We start from the raw sequence: 19,216 nt of genomic DNA, 5'->3' as shown, positions 1-19,216 counted from the left end.
TTCAGAATTTACCTAGAGTCATAAGTTGGTTTATCCCTGCAATAATTCTGTCACACTCTTCATCTCGGGTCCTGGAACCCCACTCTCCATCCAGAGGTTTGTAGAGGAGTGTTCTACGTTCATCGTCAGTTAAAGGAACACTAGTTCCCAGTACTTCTGGAAACACAGCTGGAATGTAATATGAAAATTAAATAAAACATAAATGTCTGTATCTTGTGTAATACTTATACCTGTAAATCAAAGATACCATGAAATAATTTTTATAAATGCATAGTTCTTGTTTTGCTCAAAGACATTTTGAACATATCCAGTATCCTTTGTGTATATTATTCTGTGTTACATTTAAATCCTTACAATGCAGTTTAGTGTAGAGGTCCTCCCTGAAGATTCATCCTCTTCCAAATACTAATAGTAAAATTTATTTTAAAACCAACTAAGACGCTCATTTATCACAGTTAAAACATGTGTTTTGGTTTTGGAGTTATTCTGTATTTAAAAGCCAGTATTCTTGGAAATAAGTTATTTTGGTAAGGAAAATAACTTTTCCAGATAGAGTTTAAGATAACTTTGACATTGCTGCTAAAACATTCTCCAGGTAGTGGTTCTACATTGCCACAGTTTGGATTTCAAATCTAAAACCACAGTTTCTGAGTATGCAAATGAATAGTGCTATCCCCCTAGCATCCTTGAGGACCTGCCAATTTTGACAATTTATACTGTAACAGCAGATTTTTAAAGTATGAGGTTAAACAGTCCTCTTAACAATCTTTAAGAAGGAATAACAAATGTTGATATTAATGAATATAGCAAAAAGATCAGGTTCAGGTTTAGTTATCTTAATCAGTACTATTCTTTATCTGAAAATGTTTTTTTCCTTTTTTAAGACAACAGGAATTGGCCTCTACTAAAAAGTAAACAGGGGCAGTCTATTTTAATTATTTTAATCATGTTCTCACTCTTAACACCTGTATTTTACTTATGACAAAGAGGTGCCCATTAAAAAAAGGATCAAACCAAAATTAAAAGTAGAAATTAACACAATTACAATTAAAATAATTATGAATTATTTATGCTTACTTTCGAGAGACAGTATTATCAAATGTTTCATGGAAAACACAAGGAAAAAATGCTGATTCTACTTCGCATTTTAACCTGAGTTCTGTGAAGTCTTAGAAAAACTCAACCAACCAACTGTGAACATGTGAACAGTGTCCATGCTATGCTGTCCACTCTGCAGCATGGGTATCTGCTACATGTGCTGGGCCAGAGGGGGAGAAAGATCCTGCTATTACCAAACTCTCTCACAGGCACAGGCTGCATCTGCAATGCACTGAATGTTTGCAGGAATGCTGACATATCTTAAAGCAGACAGTTTCCTCAAGCTCACCTAGGGTATGGGTTTATCTTCCTAACTGTACAAAGAGTTAAGTTTAACTGTACATTATCTATAGCACTTTTTGTATTATTTCTATTTTCATTATCACTCTGTTTATCAAGCATGGCTGTTTTTTCACAGTTCTTTTATCTTGGCTTACTTAGTAATTGATTTAAAGATATTCTTTAAATGCAACTGTTTGTGGACCTTCCTCCCATTCCCCCCAAAAACCAGGATTTTTTATGTAAAACCATATAACAATTTTTTTCTTCTTAAAATACACTTGTAAAGCAAATTATATTATTTAGGTAACATACCATTACTTGGTATAAGCTCCATGTCCCAAGGGCTCATCTTCTCAGTATCACTATTGTCCCAGCTTAAAAATAACCACACTTCAATTATCTACTAATATTGCTTCAACAATTTAATTATTTAATGTTTAAAACAAAATTTTAATTTATAAACCATAGAACATTATAATAAACTGGTACAACAAGATGCATGACTCAATTTAGTGAAAGTAAGTTTCTCAGTCAGTACTTCAAATTAAATAACTAATTAACATAAAGAAGATTGAAGATAAATTTGCTAACCAGACATTGTAGCACTGAAATAAGCTATCAGGATAATCAGGCTGAAGAGGTTCCTGGCTGTCAATTGTTCCAAACCACCAAGCATCATCTATCACTGACCTGAAACGATCACCTAAGAACAAAAAATAATTTCATCAATATAAGGCATGTTACCCTCCCAGAAAAGCAGGTTTAGATCTATCTGGCTTGATCTTGAATACAGAAATCCTTCTGAACATTTACAGCCTCAGCAGGAAATCATGAGTCAATGCTAGTTAAAAACTATTAAATTCTTTCTGAAGATTATTTTTTAACTAAAATTAAAGTTAATATGGCATTTTAGAAAAATAATGATTTGCAAATCTACCTACGTATTCTTAACTTATGAGTTTATTTCTTAATTTAATATAAAGGTAAGACATTTCAATGCTTTAAGACTCCTTTAAAACTCAAATCTTTGCATTAAATACTACATGCTACCTTAAAATAACTGAGCACTATGACACTTCTGTATGGGGAATATTTTACAAGCTGCTGAGCTCATCCTCCTTAGTTTCTGAAGTGCTTTTTCAGCAATGCAAATGTAACTCAAGAGGTTAATTCTCTTTACTATGCAGGCAATCTGACTGATAATAGAATAAAATTTATTAAAGCTCACTCAAAAGGTTAGCAAAGTAATTTACTGTGACTTGCAATGGCTTCACTACCACAAAGCATTCACACAGCTGAGAAAAAAGGTCAGAAGCATTATTAAAAAAAAATTACACATGCGAGTGCATGTATTACAGACCATCATAAATGCTAACATTTCCTACAACACATGCCACAAAATTAAGAAACTATTTTAGTGTAGTATTCAGTTCAATACAAGAAAAAATGTAATTTAAGCCTGAGATTCCAAGAACTACACATTTTATGTGGGATTTGAATATATACACACTCTCAGCTGCTGCAGTATTTGTTCAATTTCAATACATCCACCCTCTGCCCAAATGCTTGCTGAAGTTGTCTGAAATAATAGGAAGTAAATATAGTCTCAAAAATGGTCTGCTTTCTTTACTGCATTTTTTTTTTAAAGATTGAATTTAATGGATAAGTAATTCGGGACTATTATAAAGCTTCTATTAATAACCCTAATTGTGCTGAATAGAACCAAGTAAACCAGAAATATCTGAAATGCAAGATCAAAAATGTAAATAAGGGCTGATGCTTTATTTTGAAAGAAAAATTTATTTTCTGAAGAGCTATAAAATTAGTTTTCCAATATGGCCTTTCCTAATGATCAGTTTTACAAAGAAATATTCATAGGTACAACTAGGAGTGACTTCACTGAGCTGGATATTAAGCAGATCAAAACCACTTAAAGAGGCATATACGGGTAGCTGCTTGTAAGTTCTCAAGAGCCACAGCATTCCTACAGACAGAATGCTAAAGCAGAAAACAGCATGAGTGAAAGAACCATCTCCTGAATCTCTACTTTCCCCATGTCCTCTGTGCTGCCTCATCTATGCACAGAGCAGTCCAAAGTCTCTCAGAAGTCAGCTCTAGTGCAGTTTTCCAGAACTGAGTATCCCTGCATAATGCTCACCTGAAAATAACAAAAAATGTATGTGGAACTCACAGTGGCTGCTATGTAAGAGACAGGTATGAACACCTCTCTAAGACATGTAGTATTCCTGAAGTTGCAGGAATACTACTGGAATAGCTTTTAGCCCAAGTAATAAACTTGAAGTTTAACTATAGTAAGACAAAGATATGCAGTAAATATAATCTGAATGCAAGTAAGAACCTGTAATTTCAAATTTTATGTTTGTTCCTTCTAAAAGGATTCATACATTAATATAAACTTAATATTAAAAATATAAAAGATAAATAAATATTCTTTCCTAAAACAAAGCAAAAACAACAACAAAAATTCACATTATTTGCATTGGAATCTTGATAACAGGTCCTGGTACTTCCAATACTTTCTGTGTAGCTTAGATTTATTCCAGACTGCAAATTTCTTGAAATACAGTACCAGCTCAGGAAGCCTGGCTAGGCTGTTCACAAACAAACTATGGCAATCATTCTGCTGCTGCAATGATTTTGTGCAAAAATGTGGCAGAGGAGGACAAGAGCACAGATCCATAACCATGAGGAAGGAGCAAACTTAGCGACCTATTAGTAGATCTTCATCAACCTTGTCACTCATGAGATCTTTAAAAAACTAAAATGATCTTTGAGAAGAAATCAAGATTTACATTTCTCATTGGATCAGAAGTCTAGGGTGTTTACCAAATTCCCTATAGAACTGAAGAGGAGCTGTCTTTTCAGACAACATAGCATGAAGTATGAGATGATATGGAACTTATTCCTATGGCATCATGTAATTTATACATTATAAAATACCCAACCTCAGGATACTGCTGAGGCATACAACCTAAGGACATCAAAAGACAGGAGATTAATTAATTCCATTGCTGAAAGGTAATCTTTGTCATCATACGGAAAAGATGACTTGGAAAGAGATCTGACTGGAGGACGTACCACTCATGGGCATTGTTCCAGTATCCAGTACTCCAAAATAACTGGGCACAGACAAAGTAAAAAGAATCCAAGTCATTCCCTCATCACTTGGCAGCAAATTACAACTATATATGCTTCAGTGAAGCTGAACCACAGGATTTAGAAAAGAATTCAAAAAGTATAAGAAGATGGAAAGAGCATTATTTTTGTACAATCTAGACATCAATTTGCAATTTTTGAAAAAGTATTCCCATGTTTTCAGCAGAAACTTTAGAAATTGGTAGAAAATAATCCTAGTAGCAATGTAGTTGTGAGGGCCTTCAATTAAAAAAAAAAGAGATACAATATATAGGCTGCAAGAAGTTATTAGCTAGCAATAAACACCATATTTCTAAAACATATCCCTAACTATTCTCTCTACAAATATACAACTGAAATTTTCTTTGCACTTTCTTTTAAAGATCACATGCACTGTTTTGTTTCCTTGCTGCAAATTATTCTAGTTCCTTTGGTCAAGGACTAAGTAGAACTCCCCAGCTAAATATGGGCAGAGGTTACTCTCCGACTTCACCATAATATTAGGATTGCTTTACCATAACCTACTTTTAAGAAAGTTATCACGAAAATAGGTAGACACTTAGGAAAAAAAAAAATCAAACAAAACCACAGCACACAACTTTCCCCACAACTCACCTATATTCCATCGCCTATGCTTTGCATCATCAAATTGTTGCCTCAGAACTAGGAAATCTATGACATCTGGCATATCATGGTACCTAGTTACAACAGAACACACAACTATTAAGCAATAAAACAGCAAAAGCATAACATAAAGCACACAAAACCACTTTGAAATCAACACTTCAAAAGCACAAGGTCAATATTAATGTTATAATTTAGCTTTCAACTTCAGCACTCCCCTGTCCATCCCCTGCCAAGAAAACCCCCAATTTGCATACAATATTGCTTTCCTTACTTCATGGTGAAGGCTCCTCCAGTCAGTTTACCCGTATCAGGGTCAAGAAAAGCTAGTTTAAGACAGCAGAGAGTAGGCAATCCCACTTCATACTTAATCCCAACTATTTTCATCAGCTCTTGCTCCTAGAATAAACAAAATACTATGTATCACCACTGAAGTTAATTGAAATAGCTTTCTGAAACATGAAAACATGGTTATATTGAATGTTCTCTATTTCTGCCAGATCACATAAAAATCAAGAATCTGAAATTTAGTATTCCACAATGAGCTATTATGTCACAATGCAATGTTTGAAAAATATTTTGCTATGAAGTATAACCACCTTATCTGCTCAAGCTGATACAAAAAGTAATAAAGTTTAAGGTCTGATTTAATTTGACTAGTAAATTAAATCTTTCCCCTTATCTTACAATATTAAGAGCACTAGATTTATTTGCCTAAGGCACTTACTTCCATGTTAGTTTCTTTTTTTTTTAATATTAAGATATAAACAAAAAAGAAAAAGAAGTCATACCCGCAATTCCATTTTATGCCATGGTTGTTTCTTGGGATTAATATTATAAATTTTGTTCTTCTTGGCCATTACAACATATGCTTCATGACCTTGTCGAAAATAGTAAACCTAAAAGTGAAATGTGACAGTTATCCTATCTAGTTCATCAACTTTTCAGTCTGTTTTCCTGCCAAAGTCATGGGTCCTCAAAAATTAACTGGAGGAAAATTTTAAAAGCTATTATAGAAACATTTACCAAAAAAAGCAGGAAAGACTTAGAACATTTTCTGTATGAGCAAAATACCCTAAATTACTCATGAGTGAGATCAACAAAATCAGTAACAAAACCATCCATTTATCATGGCACCATAGAGCAATTCAATGACAGCAACAAGAATTCCACATCACTGCAAGACAGCCCTAAGTTAACAATCAAGTTTCACTAAATTCACTATCTAGCTTATCTTTTTTGAACAAGAAATATATTCTAAAAGGAAAAGTCTGTTATTGTTCTGGTAAGATTTTGGTGTTTGCTTCCATATGACTGAAAAAATAGCCTAACAAAGGCCTGAACAAACTAAAATAGACATTTCCAGTGCTTATTAATTATTTTTAATCCTTTTAGTATAAATTTCCATGGTTGAGACATCCAGAGTCTAATCCAGTTCTGCTTTGATCTTGTATATCATACCATACCATTATAAGCCACCACTGTAATGAGTTAGTGAGCTGAAACCCATAAACGTGTATTCAAGGAATGTATTTGAAATGTGAAACAGAGGTTCCACAAATGAGTTAGAACAAAGATCTGATAAATGGCTGTATTCTTGGTACAATTTATGCCAAATAAAAGTTCCTCTTCAAATGTCCCAACATGTGATTTCCATCTAATAGCACAAAGGAAAGATAGCTTTAATTTAAACGTCCAATACAACAAAAAAAAAGTAGAGCAGAAATCACTCCAAGTTTTAAAATACACAAATAAACACACTAATATTTATATTTCTAGCTACTTTCTAAAACTCTTGTATCATAAAACATTATAAAGAAGTCTTTGCTGGCTTTCTACATTAACAGGTACTGAACTCGGTGTCATGTGGCAAATTTTATCTTTTGTTAAATGGAGGACTCAGCACTACATTTTTTAAAATCCCTGTTTTTAGAGTATTCAATATGCGTAATATCCTCATAGGGACAAAACATACACCAGCTACAAAAGGCATGAAAGCAGTGAGAATCTCCTAGGCACTGTCAGAATCTATCTGTCAGAAAAAGGAACAGAGGCTACTGAGACACATCTGAAGGCAAATTTACATTACACTCTCAACATTGTGATGATTGTTTCCCATACATTCCAGTGAATTAAAACAGAAAAAGTGTACAGGCTACAAGCAATCTCTGCTACACTTAGTGTTTCTGCTAAACCACTACATAAATTCAACCCACTGTTTACCTAAGTGAAATATTCTTTATTTTGCAAATGACTAAGCATTCAGTCTTCTGACAGAACAACAAACTGGAAAGATATCTGTGGAAAAAAATAATGTATTTTCACAGGAAATAATATTTTTATTATTGATGAATTCCTGCTTCTGCATGTTTGTTGTAGTACCCAGACAAAACTGGTTTTTGTGTTAAGGGCAGAACACTACAACAAACATGCTTTGTATTTGTATATTTAGATGATGAAGTCTCAACCCCATCTCTCTGGTGTGTTTCCACCGTTCCTCAAGACACAGGGCAGAGATCTGTAAACAGCACTATTCAGAAAGCGAAATGGGATGGTATGTGTTATTCTTATACACTAAGTGTAACTAAATATAGCACTACTGTTTTTTTTACTTGTTTGTACAGCTTGAGAACAGATTTTAAATATAACTCCCCCAAAATCTTATAAAACTTATCTACTATCCAACAAAATGTTGGAACGCCACACCATATTTTTTCTCACAACATTCCTCTAATTAAACCAACCCTTTATTTCTGTGAATCTCAAAAGTAACTTTCTAGAATAATAATTTCTTTTCACGTTAAGTAAATCCAGGGCAAGTATCAAAGGTGAAATTTCAGACAGAGCAGCTGGATTACAAACATACTCTCTATTGGTGCAATTATTGCTACTTTCTAGGCACAGGACACAAAACTTCCTGATTTCCCACATAAAGCATTTTCAGCACAAGTAGGTACCCTACTTAGATATTCCTAGTACACACTGTACATGGTATTCAGCAGGTGCCAAATCAAACACAACTGTTTATCTTACTAAACCAATATGATGGTAAAGTCTCCTGAGTCTCCTTGGCTACTTCACTGTATCCAGATGGTATCAGGCACCAAATATATTTATTTGGACTTGATCTTTTGAACAGCAGAGTCTCCAAAACATGCTTCCTGGAGGGTATCAATCCATAAGCATTCTTTCTAGCTGCAACTCTCAACTTGAAATGCTCTTTCCTTCCCTCACTAGGCTTTGTTGATGTAATTTTTGCATAGCTGTGCTGTGAACTGGATCAGGGAAGTGATCCAGTAAAAACAAAACTGCTTGCACATACAACCTCTGTTCCTGATTCTGTTTCTGAGGTGGTGCCCACAAAAAGCTTTAGCTTGGGAACAAAGTTAATCAACTTTGCCACCATGTCAAGTATTTCTCCAACAGCATTCTGAAGCTGTGAACTATACAACAACTCTGCTAAGTAACTCAGAAAACATGCTGCTCCCCAAAGAAACAACACACACTGCCCATTACCACATAAGCCAGCTATTTCTTATTTTAACCTGAGGGGGTTTTAAGAAACATGCACAGACTCTGGCTTTCAAGTTTGCATTCTACCTAATACTACTTATTCGTAAAATTCAGTGTAATGTTCACCTGCTACATATTCCAAAGTAGAAACTGGTGGGTATCCTTTTGCTACCATATTTTGAGACATCTGGGTCATGTTTGCAAAATATTTACAGTCTGGTTTGTATAAAATACATATACACAAAACTTTTCTTGTGGTTTTCCATTGTAAGAGATGAGCAGAAGTTTTTTATATCAGGAACACATGAGATAAGGACAATATCAGAGTTTTTCTTCAGAATAAATTATTTTTTTTAATGACATCAAAACAATCATACCAAGCAAAAAACTCACAACCTTCCCCAGGAGGCTTAATTCCTCAGGTTTTTTTCAAGTCCCAAACTGAAGTATGTTTTCCAGACTTAATTTCATATTTGATTTCTTACCTGTTCTTCAGGATACTAAATGCTCTACAATTAAGGAATATTTTCACAACATAAAGCACCTCACACAGCTTGTCTACAGGTATCATAAGGAAATCAACACAGTGAATACCATACAAGAAAGAACACTACTGCAACAGCATGGAATAATAATAAAAAGTTAAAGCATTAAAGCAACACTATGCAGAACATTTTTTTAAGTACAAGGAAGCAAAAGCAAATTTTAGCCAGATCAAAGAATGTTTTTAAGAAAACCCAAAATATTTTTATTAGAACTCTCTGGGGAAAAAATGCACAGATGAAAATACAAAAGGCAAAAACAACCTGAAAGAAGAAAGGACACAGAGGGTAAAACTACAATACCTCATCTCCCATCTGTGGGACAAATGGGCACCGCCGAGGAACAGTGTCTGTAATCCATGCCGAGGGCAGCCATTCTTCCAGCGTCAAACCATTTTCTGCCAGAACTCCTACAGCCAGCCTCTGAAAAAAACAGGGGATTAGTAGGAATTATTGTTAGTTTGAGGATTAATCTTAACTGCCTTTTAAGGCTTTTTGGGAGGTGCATGCGGATGAACTCAAACGAAAACTGAATTTTTTAACAGTCCAGTAATTATGTCTCATGTCCAAAAACATAAAATGGCAGCATGTCATTCTGTTGAACCAAATTCACATGGTAGCCTTGGCCAAAAAGGCATTAAAACTATACCGCTGCCTCCAATTAAGAAGCCTTGCACAAAACAAGGAGGAAAAGATTTATGAGGTAAATCATGTGAAAATTACTTGGATTGGGTACATCCACATTACATACTGTCATATTTACTATAAAATGTTGTGGAACTGCATTTTCAGAATGTATTTCCACATCACATACTTGTAAGCAATGACACTCAGAGCAGTTGGTAGTCCTAGGTACACACTGCTAGTCTGTATCCAATAAGTCAGATAAAGCAGGGGTTTGTACAATGACTCAGGCAAGGCTGCTTTGCAATTCCTAACAGGATCCTCTGTGTGTTTGTGTACAGAAAGCAACCCTGGACATCTGTACAGAAATCCACTTCATACAGCCACTGCTGGCGGACTGCATCTCCAGACTGCAAATAGGATATGCCATGTGCAATTCCATTATACCAATTCAAATGTGAAACCACATGACAAGAAGCACTGTGATGATTGCACCAGTAAGTATCACAGGAAAAATCATACATATAGTAAAATACAAAAGCCCACAAAAAAAAAACAAAAAAACAAAACAAAACAAACAAAAAAAAAACCCACAAAACCAAAACAACAAGAAAAAAATCCACCTCAATAGAACTTCTTTACTGTGATAAGGCAATAACATAGAACCACTTAGTGAATTCTGAGGTTCAAGCAGGTCTGTTTTGCAAAATAATTATACACTGCATCAGAGCAAAGTGTCTAGCTAACTGGTAAATTATGGGAAGGTAAGAAATAGCCTTTAACCAGAGAACCTTCCCTTGTTATAACTTTACACATTAATCATTAGTTTAAAACTTTCTGGAAGCCAAGTCTGGTGTTAGTTACTCATCAGGAAGGGACTATTTCCAGTGACTTTATTAAATAATTTCTGAAACTCTACTAAATCCTTTAGTAATTAGTTCCACTACCTGACTACACGCTCAAGTGGGTTTGGGTGGGAGGGGGATACTGAATGGGAAAATGGCTCATTTTTGAGCTTTATGTCTGTGCCATCAGATGCAACATCTCACTGTAACAAAATAAGGAAGGAAATCATTATGCATTTATTTTATATAAGCTTTTTCATCATATCTTTTCCAAACTCTCTCCATTCTAAGAGTCAGTCTCTGTGTCTGATCTAAAGAAAAGAAAATGTTCAGTACTTTTGATCTTCCTGGGTGATCCATCCATGTCATTCACTGCTGTATCATTTTTTAGATTGATTTTTGGTAGAGGGGGATTCGAAATGTAAGCACCATTCAAGATCATTAAACCTATGCATTAATAGAGATGAATGTAAATTTTTCTCTATTCCATTTTTAATTTTTGAGATTCTTTGTGTGGCTACAAAGGCAGTCAGAACTTCTTTCCTCAACGGAAAGACCTAATTTTGAATCAGGATCAGAATGAGGAAGAACTTTCTACAAGAAATGCCTGTAAGCTCTCTGCTCAGTAGGGAGGTCAAATGTCCATCATAAGAAACTTCAAAAACTAACATCTGTCAGAAATGACAGGTATAACGAATGCTACCTAGGGATAGAGGAAAGAGATGATTTTCTGCAATTACTTCCAACCTCATATTTTCTTCTGGCTCAAGAAATAAGCAGGTCAGTTTTAAAAGTCTGGAATAGCTAAACCTGATATTTTTGAATCAAAGACGTCCCATATCTCAATAATGTGGACTGAATGGATGCAGTATTCCCAAAACACTCTGTTTAGTTTTAATCTGAGTGGAAATAGTAGGCTGTCAACATGTTTTTTTATTTTATAATAAGAAGCTAAACTAGAAGTTTCAATAATTTAAAAAGTCCCCCACCATCTATTTTTCTCATCTGCTTTCTTATTCCTTCTGATACCTTCTTCTGATTTCAGACTGTGTAAATAGCAATATACTATTAGTATTGACAGTGCAACTAATGACTGTGTACAATACAGAAAAAGTAGCCACAACAAAGAATAAACACTACCACCAGACATTCTTTATGCCATACCAGAGAGTCACAGCTAATCTGACACTGTGCCAACCTCCATGTTCGAAAATCTGTTTTGTCAGTCTACCTTCTAATGAGGGCTAAAACACTGAAATAATGATCTTAAAGAATGCTGAACTCCTAATTTAATAAATAAAAAAAATACAGGTACTTAGTTTAGATGATACAGTTAACTTCCTTGGGTACTGCAAAAATAGAGGCTATAGGTTTACAAAAACAATTAACATCTACCAGACAGATCACTTCTGGTCTCTGTAAAGAAAGAAGGAAGAATGAAGTTTTCAGATCTAACAGTCAAAAACAAAACAACTAAAATGTAACTGAAAATAACTGAAGTCACCGGAAATTTCTATGTACTCATCTAAACTGCAATTACATTATATTAGAAAGCAAAAGAAATATAGACAACAAAATTCTGATCAAGTCATATTTCCCTTGATGGAGTCAACAGTGGCAAGCATAATGCAAATATCGTATATCATAGAATTGACAGAAAAAAAATTAAATAGTTGTGTAGATCTAAAAGAAATTGCAATTTTACAGGAAGACAAGTCAGCACAGCTGTAAAAAATACTGGCACTTTATATCAATACTCAATTGTATTGGAAGTTGAATACTCTACTTCCACAGAAAGGAAGTTCCTAGTGTGAGCAAGGATAGTGATAAGGACATTAGAAGTGCTCCTTACATCAAACGCATCATATTCAGAAAGCATATCCTTATAGCCATCTATCATTTGTCTTGCAAGAGGTCTTTAATTATCATTTGTAAAGAGTTAAAGTCATTATATGTTTTAAAAGTAGACAATATTAAGTTGTATATGTAACTGAAATATTCATCCAATTCTAAGTCAGCTGAATGAGCAACCTGTAATAGACAAAGAACATCTAACCTTTTGTTTTCTCTCTTTGGGTTTCCTCTTCTTTGGTGACATTGATGGTCCATCTTTCTCCTCAATACACTTTTTCCTTTCCTTTTTAATTTGCTTCCTTTGTTTTTCAGGTCCTTCTTCATCCTCTGAACTACTTTCTGCCTTCTTTGTTTTAATTTTAGGAATTTTCTTTGGTGGTTGCAAATTGATTCCTGCATCTGCTGTCCAGTCAGAATAATCACTAGAATAGTCACTATATATGATATAACAAATAAAAAAGAAATTAACCCCTTTAAGTTAAAAAGTACATTGGATTACACAATATAACCAAATAAAATATTACAGTTAACAGTCTAGCTAACTACAATGTTTTAATAGTTAAAACCCTGATGCTTAAAACCCTATACTCTACAATTTAAATGGTAATATACCAAGAGCCCTGACATAATTTCTCTTGCAAGAAACATACTTATAGCATCCATTAAAGTAAACACCGTGTTTACTTCATCAATTCAAGATGATAAACACTGAAGTCTGGATATCATTTTCAAGACTTCTGGTTTTGAATAGCTTTGAATGAAAAAATAAGGGATGCTCTATTTGCTCTTTAATTTCAAACCAAGGATCACAGCTCAGACTGAGCACCATAGGAAACTGCTACTACCTGCCTGAAGTGTTTGTGTGCCTGAAAAGAAATACCTTCCTGCAAAAGAACTCTGCTTCTAGCAAACAAGGAAAAACCTTCCCTAAATTTTAGTTAGCAATATAACTGAAAATTAAATCCTGAAAGTTTCATGTTCTTCACTTTTTCTTCTAAATCTGCACAAGTGTTAGTTGTTACTCATTAACTGTTTAAAGCAAAAAATTATTAAAGACTTCTTGGCAAAAATTTTCTCTGTATGCTATATATATACTGTCACTTACCTAGAACTGCCATCACTATGCCATGCTCTTTCGTCATCTTCTGATGTTCCACCACTGGCAACAACTACTTCTCCTTCCTAATAAGGAGAGCAGAGAGCATTGGGAAGGGGCAGAGGGCGAAGCAGAGAAAAATAAGGAATTTTCTTTAGAGCTCAAGTTATAATATATGACAATACAATGAAAACTTTTCTAGGCTTTATATGTGTTATAAAGCATCTGGCATTCTAGAAGTTTTATGTTTAAAAGGCATTTTAGTTTGCAGATAGTTCCCTTACTTTAGTAGATTTATATAAAAAAGTATGAAGAAATCTGTGCCTGGCCAGGTGCAGTGTAGAGCAACATTTTTCATTTGACAAGGCTAGTTCACCTTCTCAAAAATTATTTCAAGTGTTTTTAACGTTGTATTTCCACATCTTTTCAATATGAAACAAAAACCCAGTATTAATGTTATGTATTCCTCACTCATTCTCTACCATAGTTACAGAAGCACAGAATAAATGAGGCTGGAAGGGAATTCTGGAGGTCATATTATCAAGCAGGGTCATCTAAAGTCGGTGACCACATTGCTAGGCCATGTGGGTAGTACTAACTAGGCTTACAAATTACACATATACTTTGCAAAATACCCTTACAAACGAGCATTTTTCTCTTTATCAATTATTTTTCAATTCAAAGCTAAACATATACAACAACTTGTGAAAACCTAATATAAGGTAATTTTTAAAGAGGTGAAAGGAAACGCCCAATGAAAAAATGTAACTTGAGTTTCCACTAGAAACAATGTTTCATTAGCTGAAGCAGGAGCTTCATGCATAGAAATGGAATGTGTAAGAACTGCCTCAAGAATAAGGATCTTACATCTGAAGAACTGTGTCCATTTTCCAACTCTTCAGCGGGCCTTGCAGTTTCTTCTGCTGCATATCTCGTACGGTAGTTGTGTTGATTAGCTGCTTGCTTCTTTGAGTCACTAACGTCTAGCAAATTATCATGAGAATGGTTCTGTGAAGATAGAAAAGTCAAAATACATAATTTTTGAGTATGCATTTTCTTTAACAATACTATTCCATGAAGTAATTTTTGCATTGGCAAAAAGTTACAAGTCCAAAACTAAAGAGCAGCTGAAGATAACACTCCACATGCATAGCTGAATGATTATAAGCCCCAAACAGTTCCATGTATTCTGGAAATAATTAAATTTCTTTTCAGACACAAAAACAATTTTAAAATCTGTAATTATTAAAACTATTCATTCTCTGCAAAGTACATGTCAATTAATGTAAAACAAGAGCTAAAACATAACTACTGATAGGTTGCTAAGGGCCTGTAAAAGCTTAGAATTACACTAAAAATGGCTAAGGAAAGAAGATTCTTAAACAGAAGTTCGGAGTTATTTTGCAGCCAAGGGGTCAGATGTGTTAGAAAAGAAACTCGTACAGTAATACATCCCTCAGCATAGAGAGATGACGGTTAGCAAATACAGACCTTTAAAGAGTATGATGATGCATTGGAGAATTCAAATGAATGAGTCAGTTTGAAAGAATATGAAGCTTAAAAGAATGAAATAAAGCTGTAATTTAGAAACATTTCATGCACCAGCATTAAGAGATTTTGTTCCTCCTGTAGAATATATATAATGCAAACATTTGTTCTCTACATCAAGTGTGCAATCTTGCGTTAGTCCCCAATCACTGGGAAAAAAACCCAAGAGTTATGATCTCATTTTCAAGAGTTTTGTGCTAATTTGTTTTTTCAACCTTCACCCCAGCTCAGATCTAACAAAATAATTTCCGGGTACATTCCTAAGTGCCACAAAAAGAGGTACACTTCCCCAGTGTTATCCATCTGCCACAAAGAAAACCTCAGATATCTACTAAGTGCTGATAATAGTTGAAAAAAAAACAGACCCAGAGATTAAGAAAGCAGAACTGAAACAAAACAAAAAAAGGCATTAATATTTGGACAGTCTTCTAGTAGAGCAGACTGCTTGTACCTATTCCTCTTGATATTTTTTTTTCTTTTGTAGGAAAGAAAATACCTTTTCTATCATGTATGATAAAAGCTGATTCATTAGATTAAATTTTCTTCTTGAGGAAAATAACTCCCACTTTTTACAGTAAAAGCTGTAGTAAAAACTGGCTAATCAACAGATGCTACGATTTAGTTTTCCTTAGCCATAAAAATCATCATTAAAGTGCAGAAGTCTAGTAACTAGTTCTTCTCCCACACTCCCTTTTAGAAGATAGACACCTTCTGCAAGCATGACTGCAACAGTTCACTAAAGTAAGCCAACACACCCTCTGTACTGTGTTCCAGTATTCATCAAGGCACAGAGGACCAACACAAACTGCTCCATGCTCTTTTCAGTGAGTACTGTGCTTCTGTTGCTCTGTCCTTCTGTCGAGTTGGGGAAGTTATCACTGACAGCACAGTTACCAGAGATACTTCTAATGGGACTGCGCAGCTATCAGCACTTTAACATTGTCTAAGACTTTCGAGACCTGAGGCACTTATTCCTCCTGGATTCATACTGGCAGCGCACAAGAGATCTCCTCAAGCTGCTCTGACCTGACCTAGAACAGCTCCAAGGCAGCCCTAAGCCCTGTGGCTAAGCCCATCACACAGCCTTCTGTCCTTCAGCCTTCTGGGGCTGTTCACTTCTCATCAAGCTCCAATACTGAAGCAAAGAGGTCACAAAAGCCAGCATTACATTAACTCCTTTCTGCTACTGCACTGTGACTTTTCCCATGAAATATAGTAGAGAAAGCAAGGATAACAGAATGGAATCACATAACCCCAGTGAAACAAATTAGTCAAGTATCCATTAAGATAAGGGAGACATATTTTGCAGAAGCTACATTACAACTTGACTGCAACGTTCATGTCTTCTCTCTAGAAACAGAAGTCCTAAAAGCTTACCGCCCCGTTTCTCTTCAGAGGTGAGGTTACCCAATCCTGTTATCATAAACAGTGCTTTTCCCTACTCAAATAGAACTACAGATGCTTGGAAAACTAAAGCACTTTGCATTACTCTTTGGTTTTGAAAACGGTTCTTTTGGCAGTTCAAAGATTGAAGGAAAAAACAACACCCCAGCCCCTCTGTCACAATCATTCCTACATGGAAAAATGTAATACCACTGTATAAATATTGGGTCATAGTGATGCTCTGGGAAAGATACAATGCCAAAACAATAACAGAAAATTATTAAAAAAAAAAAAAAAAAAAAAAACAGAGAAACAAAACCACAAGTACTTATCCATGAGTAACAGAAGAATAGAATGAAGTTGGAAAGGATCTCTAGATGTCACCTTGTCTAAACCCACTGCTCAAACAGGGATGAGAAAAGTCATAACGTATACAATTGCCTCATCTTGACAAAAAAGAAAAGTATTTTAACATCATTCCTGTTCAGCTTCGCTTTTCAAAATCTGAAGAGAAGCTGTAAGGCAGAACTTCATTTATTTGAGGAGAGCTAAAGTTGAATGAGTACTACAGGTTTTTTCCTGACAAAATGTAGTTATCACCAGCGTATTTGACTATAACCGAGGAAACGCAGCAGATGCCTCCTCTCTCTCAATATATAACCTAAAGAAAGTGCTTGAAATTGTACTCTCACCTCTAAGAGCAGGCTGGGAAATAAAGCCAAGATAACCTACGATTTGAGGTTCAGTCACCACTTTCTCTCTAAACACTTTGATGAACAGTCATATATGCTGACAAGTACCTTGTACCCTGTCAGCATACCAGTCAGTATCAGAGCACACCTATTGATACACCAGAAATTACAGCTCCTGACAGAATGTTTATTTCACATGTTTTTCTGCGAAATAAAAATGATGGCATTTCCTGTATTTGAAAGGGATACTGGACACTGCTGGGGGTCTAGGTAACATCATTTTTGAGAGATACAGTGGAAAGCCAGTGATGTCCTGACAACTCAGACCACACTGCAGTTTTGCTGCTGTTTCATACAGGGCTGAAGCAACTCTGGGAAGCTTTGGCTATAGCAATTTCATAGTATTTCTTAACCAGCAGCATCTATTTATTTATGTGAAAATGATTCTTCCTTCCTTAAGCCAACAGAAATTTACTTCTGCTAGGAAGTTTAACAGGGGCAAGGCACAAGTGTATGTCCAATATCAGAACCCCAACATTAAATAGATCTCTTTACCCTGGCATTTTCTCTTTGGCTAAAGAGCACCTTTAAGTCTGAATCAGTGTCTATAATTACTTAGTTTTTACTCTTACCACATCACATGTATGTAAAAAATGAGTAAGAACTGTTCCAAAAGCAGTGAAGATAACAGACATTAAGCACTAAGTGCAAGGCTCTGGAGTTTTAGATAATTTTTCTCTTAACATCTTGCTGATTTAATTGGAAGAATTGTTTAACTAACATGTAAGTAGAAAAACTTATTTCTGTAGAACAAAAATAAGCCACTTTCAGCTGAACAAAGCGCATGTTTCTCCTCCCTGGGTTCTATTAGTTTACAATACAATCATTTGCACCCATCACAACAGAGGCCTATCCTTACTTTTGTCCATCCATAACAATTTCCCATGTTAATTCCTTTAAATTTCGGCATAACATTTCCACTTAATGACAAATATTTCCATTTTTGTCATATTTTACTAGGACACACATCATATCAACCCTCTAGTACACAGAAATTTCACACTCATAAATATTTATTAAAATGCTCTAATCCCAGTAGTTTAATAAACTAATCCTCTCAATTACTTGGACTGGGAATATTTACCTAAGCATGTTATTTATCTCAATTTTCATCTGCTCTTGAAAACAAGTAATTTGCAATACAGTTCCATTTTGAAGATGTAAAAATTCCATTCTATCCTCTTTCATTAACGTATTGGGGGTTCACGTTTTTGCTGTTTGCTTTTTAAAGTGTTTTTGTTTAACAATGGAAAAATCCCTATTCCTCACCAATGACTTTGAAAATCAAACCAAGTTTGTAATTCAGCCTGCAGGTCAGTGATTTACTATTTACTAAATACTATTCAAGTCAAAATATCTAAGTTTTTACTTTTGCCCCCATAACTCCATTAGTCCCTTTAGCAACATATACAAACACTTTTCCTTATGACCTGAGTCAAAGAAAACTGTGCTTTCAATAGAACACTTCTGTGACTTCCATTTAAATTGAAGATATTGTTGAAGAAGACTGAGCTATAATTGTGTACTACTTTTAACACACCCTACCATGACCCTGAATTAAAAATTAGCAATATGACTTTGGAATCTCCTCAAAATGTAATTACAGCTGCCCTGTGTTCTTTCTTATTGACCTACGCTTCAGCTTGCAATCCAAAATGCTAATAATATTAATTCTTGCATATCTTTTAATTTTACTTCTGTATTTTGACTTCTTTCAGTTATAAGGGAAGAAGGAAACAGAAGAAAATATTATTTCATCATTATCATTATTATATTAATACACCTGATAAATTTCAAAAATTGATTTAAAAAACAGTATTTCCTACTGGTATGGATTACAACTGTTTTATTTAAAAGCCTTGTTTTACTCTGCTCCCAGAGAAGCTGACAGTTTTATAG

General features: G+C 34.7%; 1 protein-coding gene across 2 annotated transcripts in view; it reads right to left on the bottom strand.

The window, feature by feature from the left end:
• PHIP (PHIP subunit of CUL4-Ring ligase complex) overlaps positions 1–19,216 on the bottom strand; it is a 103,036-nt gene that overhangs the window by 17,192 nt on the left and 66,628 nt on the right. For both annotated transcript variants that reach the window (XM_077782322.1, XM_031504410.2), the window contains exons 21-30: positions 14,502–14,642; positions 13,644–13,720; positions 12,741–12,972; positions 9,519–9,638; positions 5,952–6,059; positions 5,435–5,559; positions 5,152–5,234; positions 1,972–2,083; positions 1,693–1,754; positions 13–168 (exon numbers count right to left, since the gene is read on the bottom strand). In XM_077782322.1, the coding sequence (XP_077638448.1) occupies positions 13–168; positions 1,693–1,754; positions 1,972–2,083; positions 5,152–5,234; positions 5,435–5,559; positions 5,952–6,059; positions 9,519–9,638; positions 12,741–12,972; positions 13,644–13,720; positions 14,502–14,642 (1,216 nt within the window). The remainder of the gene's footprint in view (positions 1–12; positions 169–1,692; positions 1,755–1,971; positions 2,084–5,151; positions 5,235–5,434; positions 5,560–5,951; positions 6,060–9,518; positions 9,639–12,740; positions 12,973–13,643; positions 13,721–14,501; positions 14,643–19,216) is intronic.

This window comes from Lonchura striata, chromosome 3 (genome assembly GCF_046129695.1).
Source record: "Lonchura striata isolate bLonStr1 chromosome 3, bLonStr1.mat, whole genome shotgun sequence".
Lineage (NCBI taxonomy): Eukaryota > Metazoa > Chordata > Aves > Passeriformes > Estrildidae > Lonchura > Lonchura striata.
The sequence above is the reverse complement of the archived record's forward strand: the minus strand, read 5'-3'. Positions and strand labels throughout refer to the sequence as shown.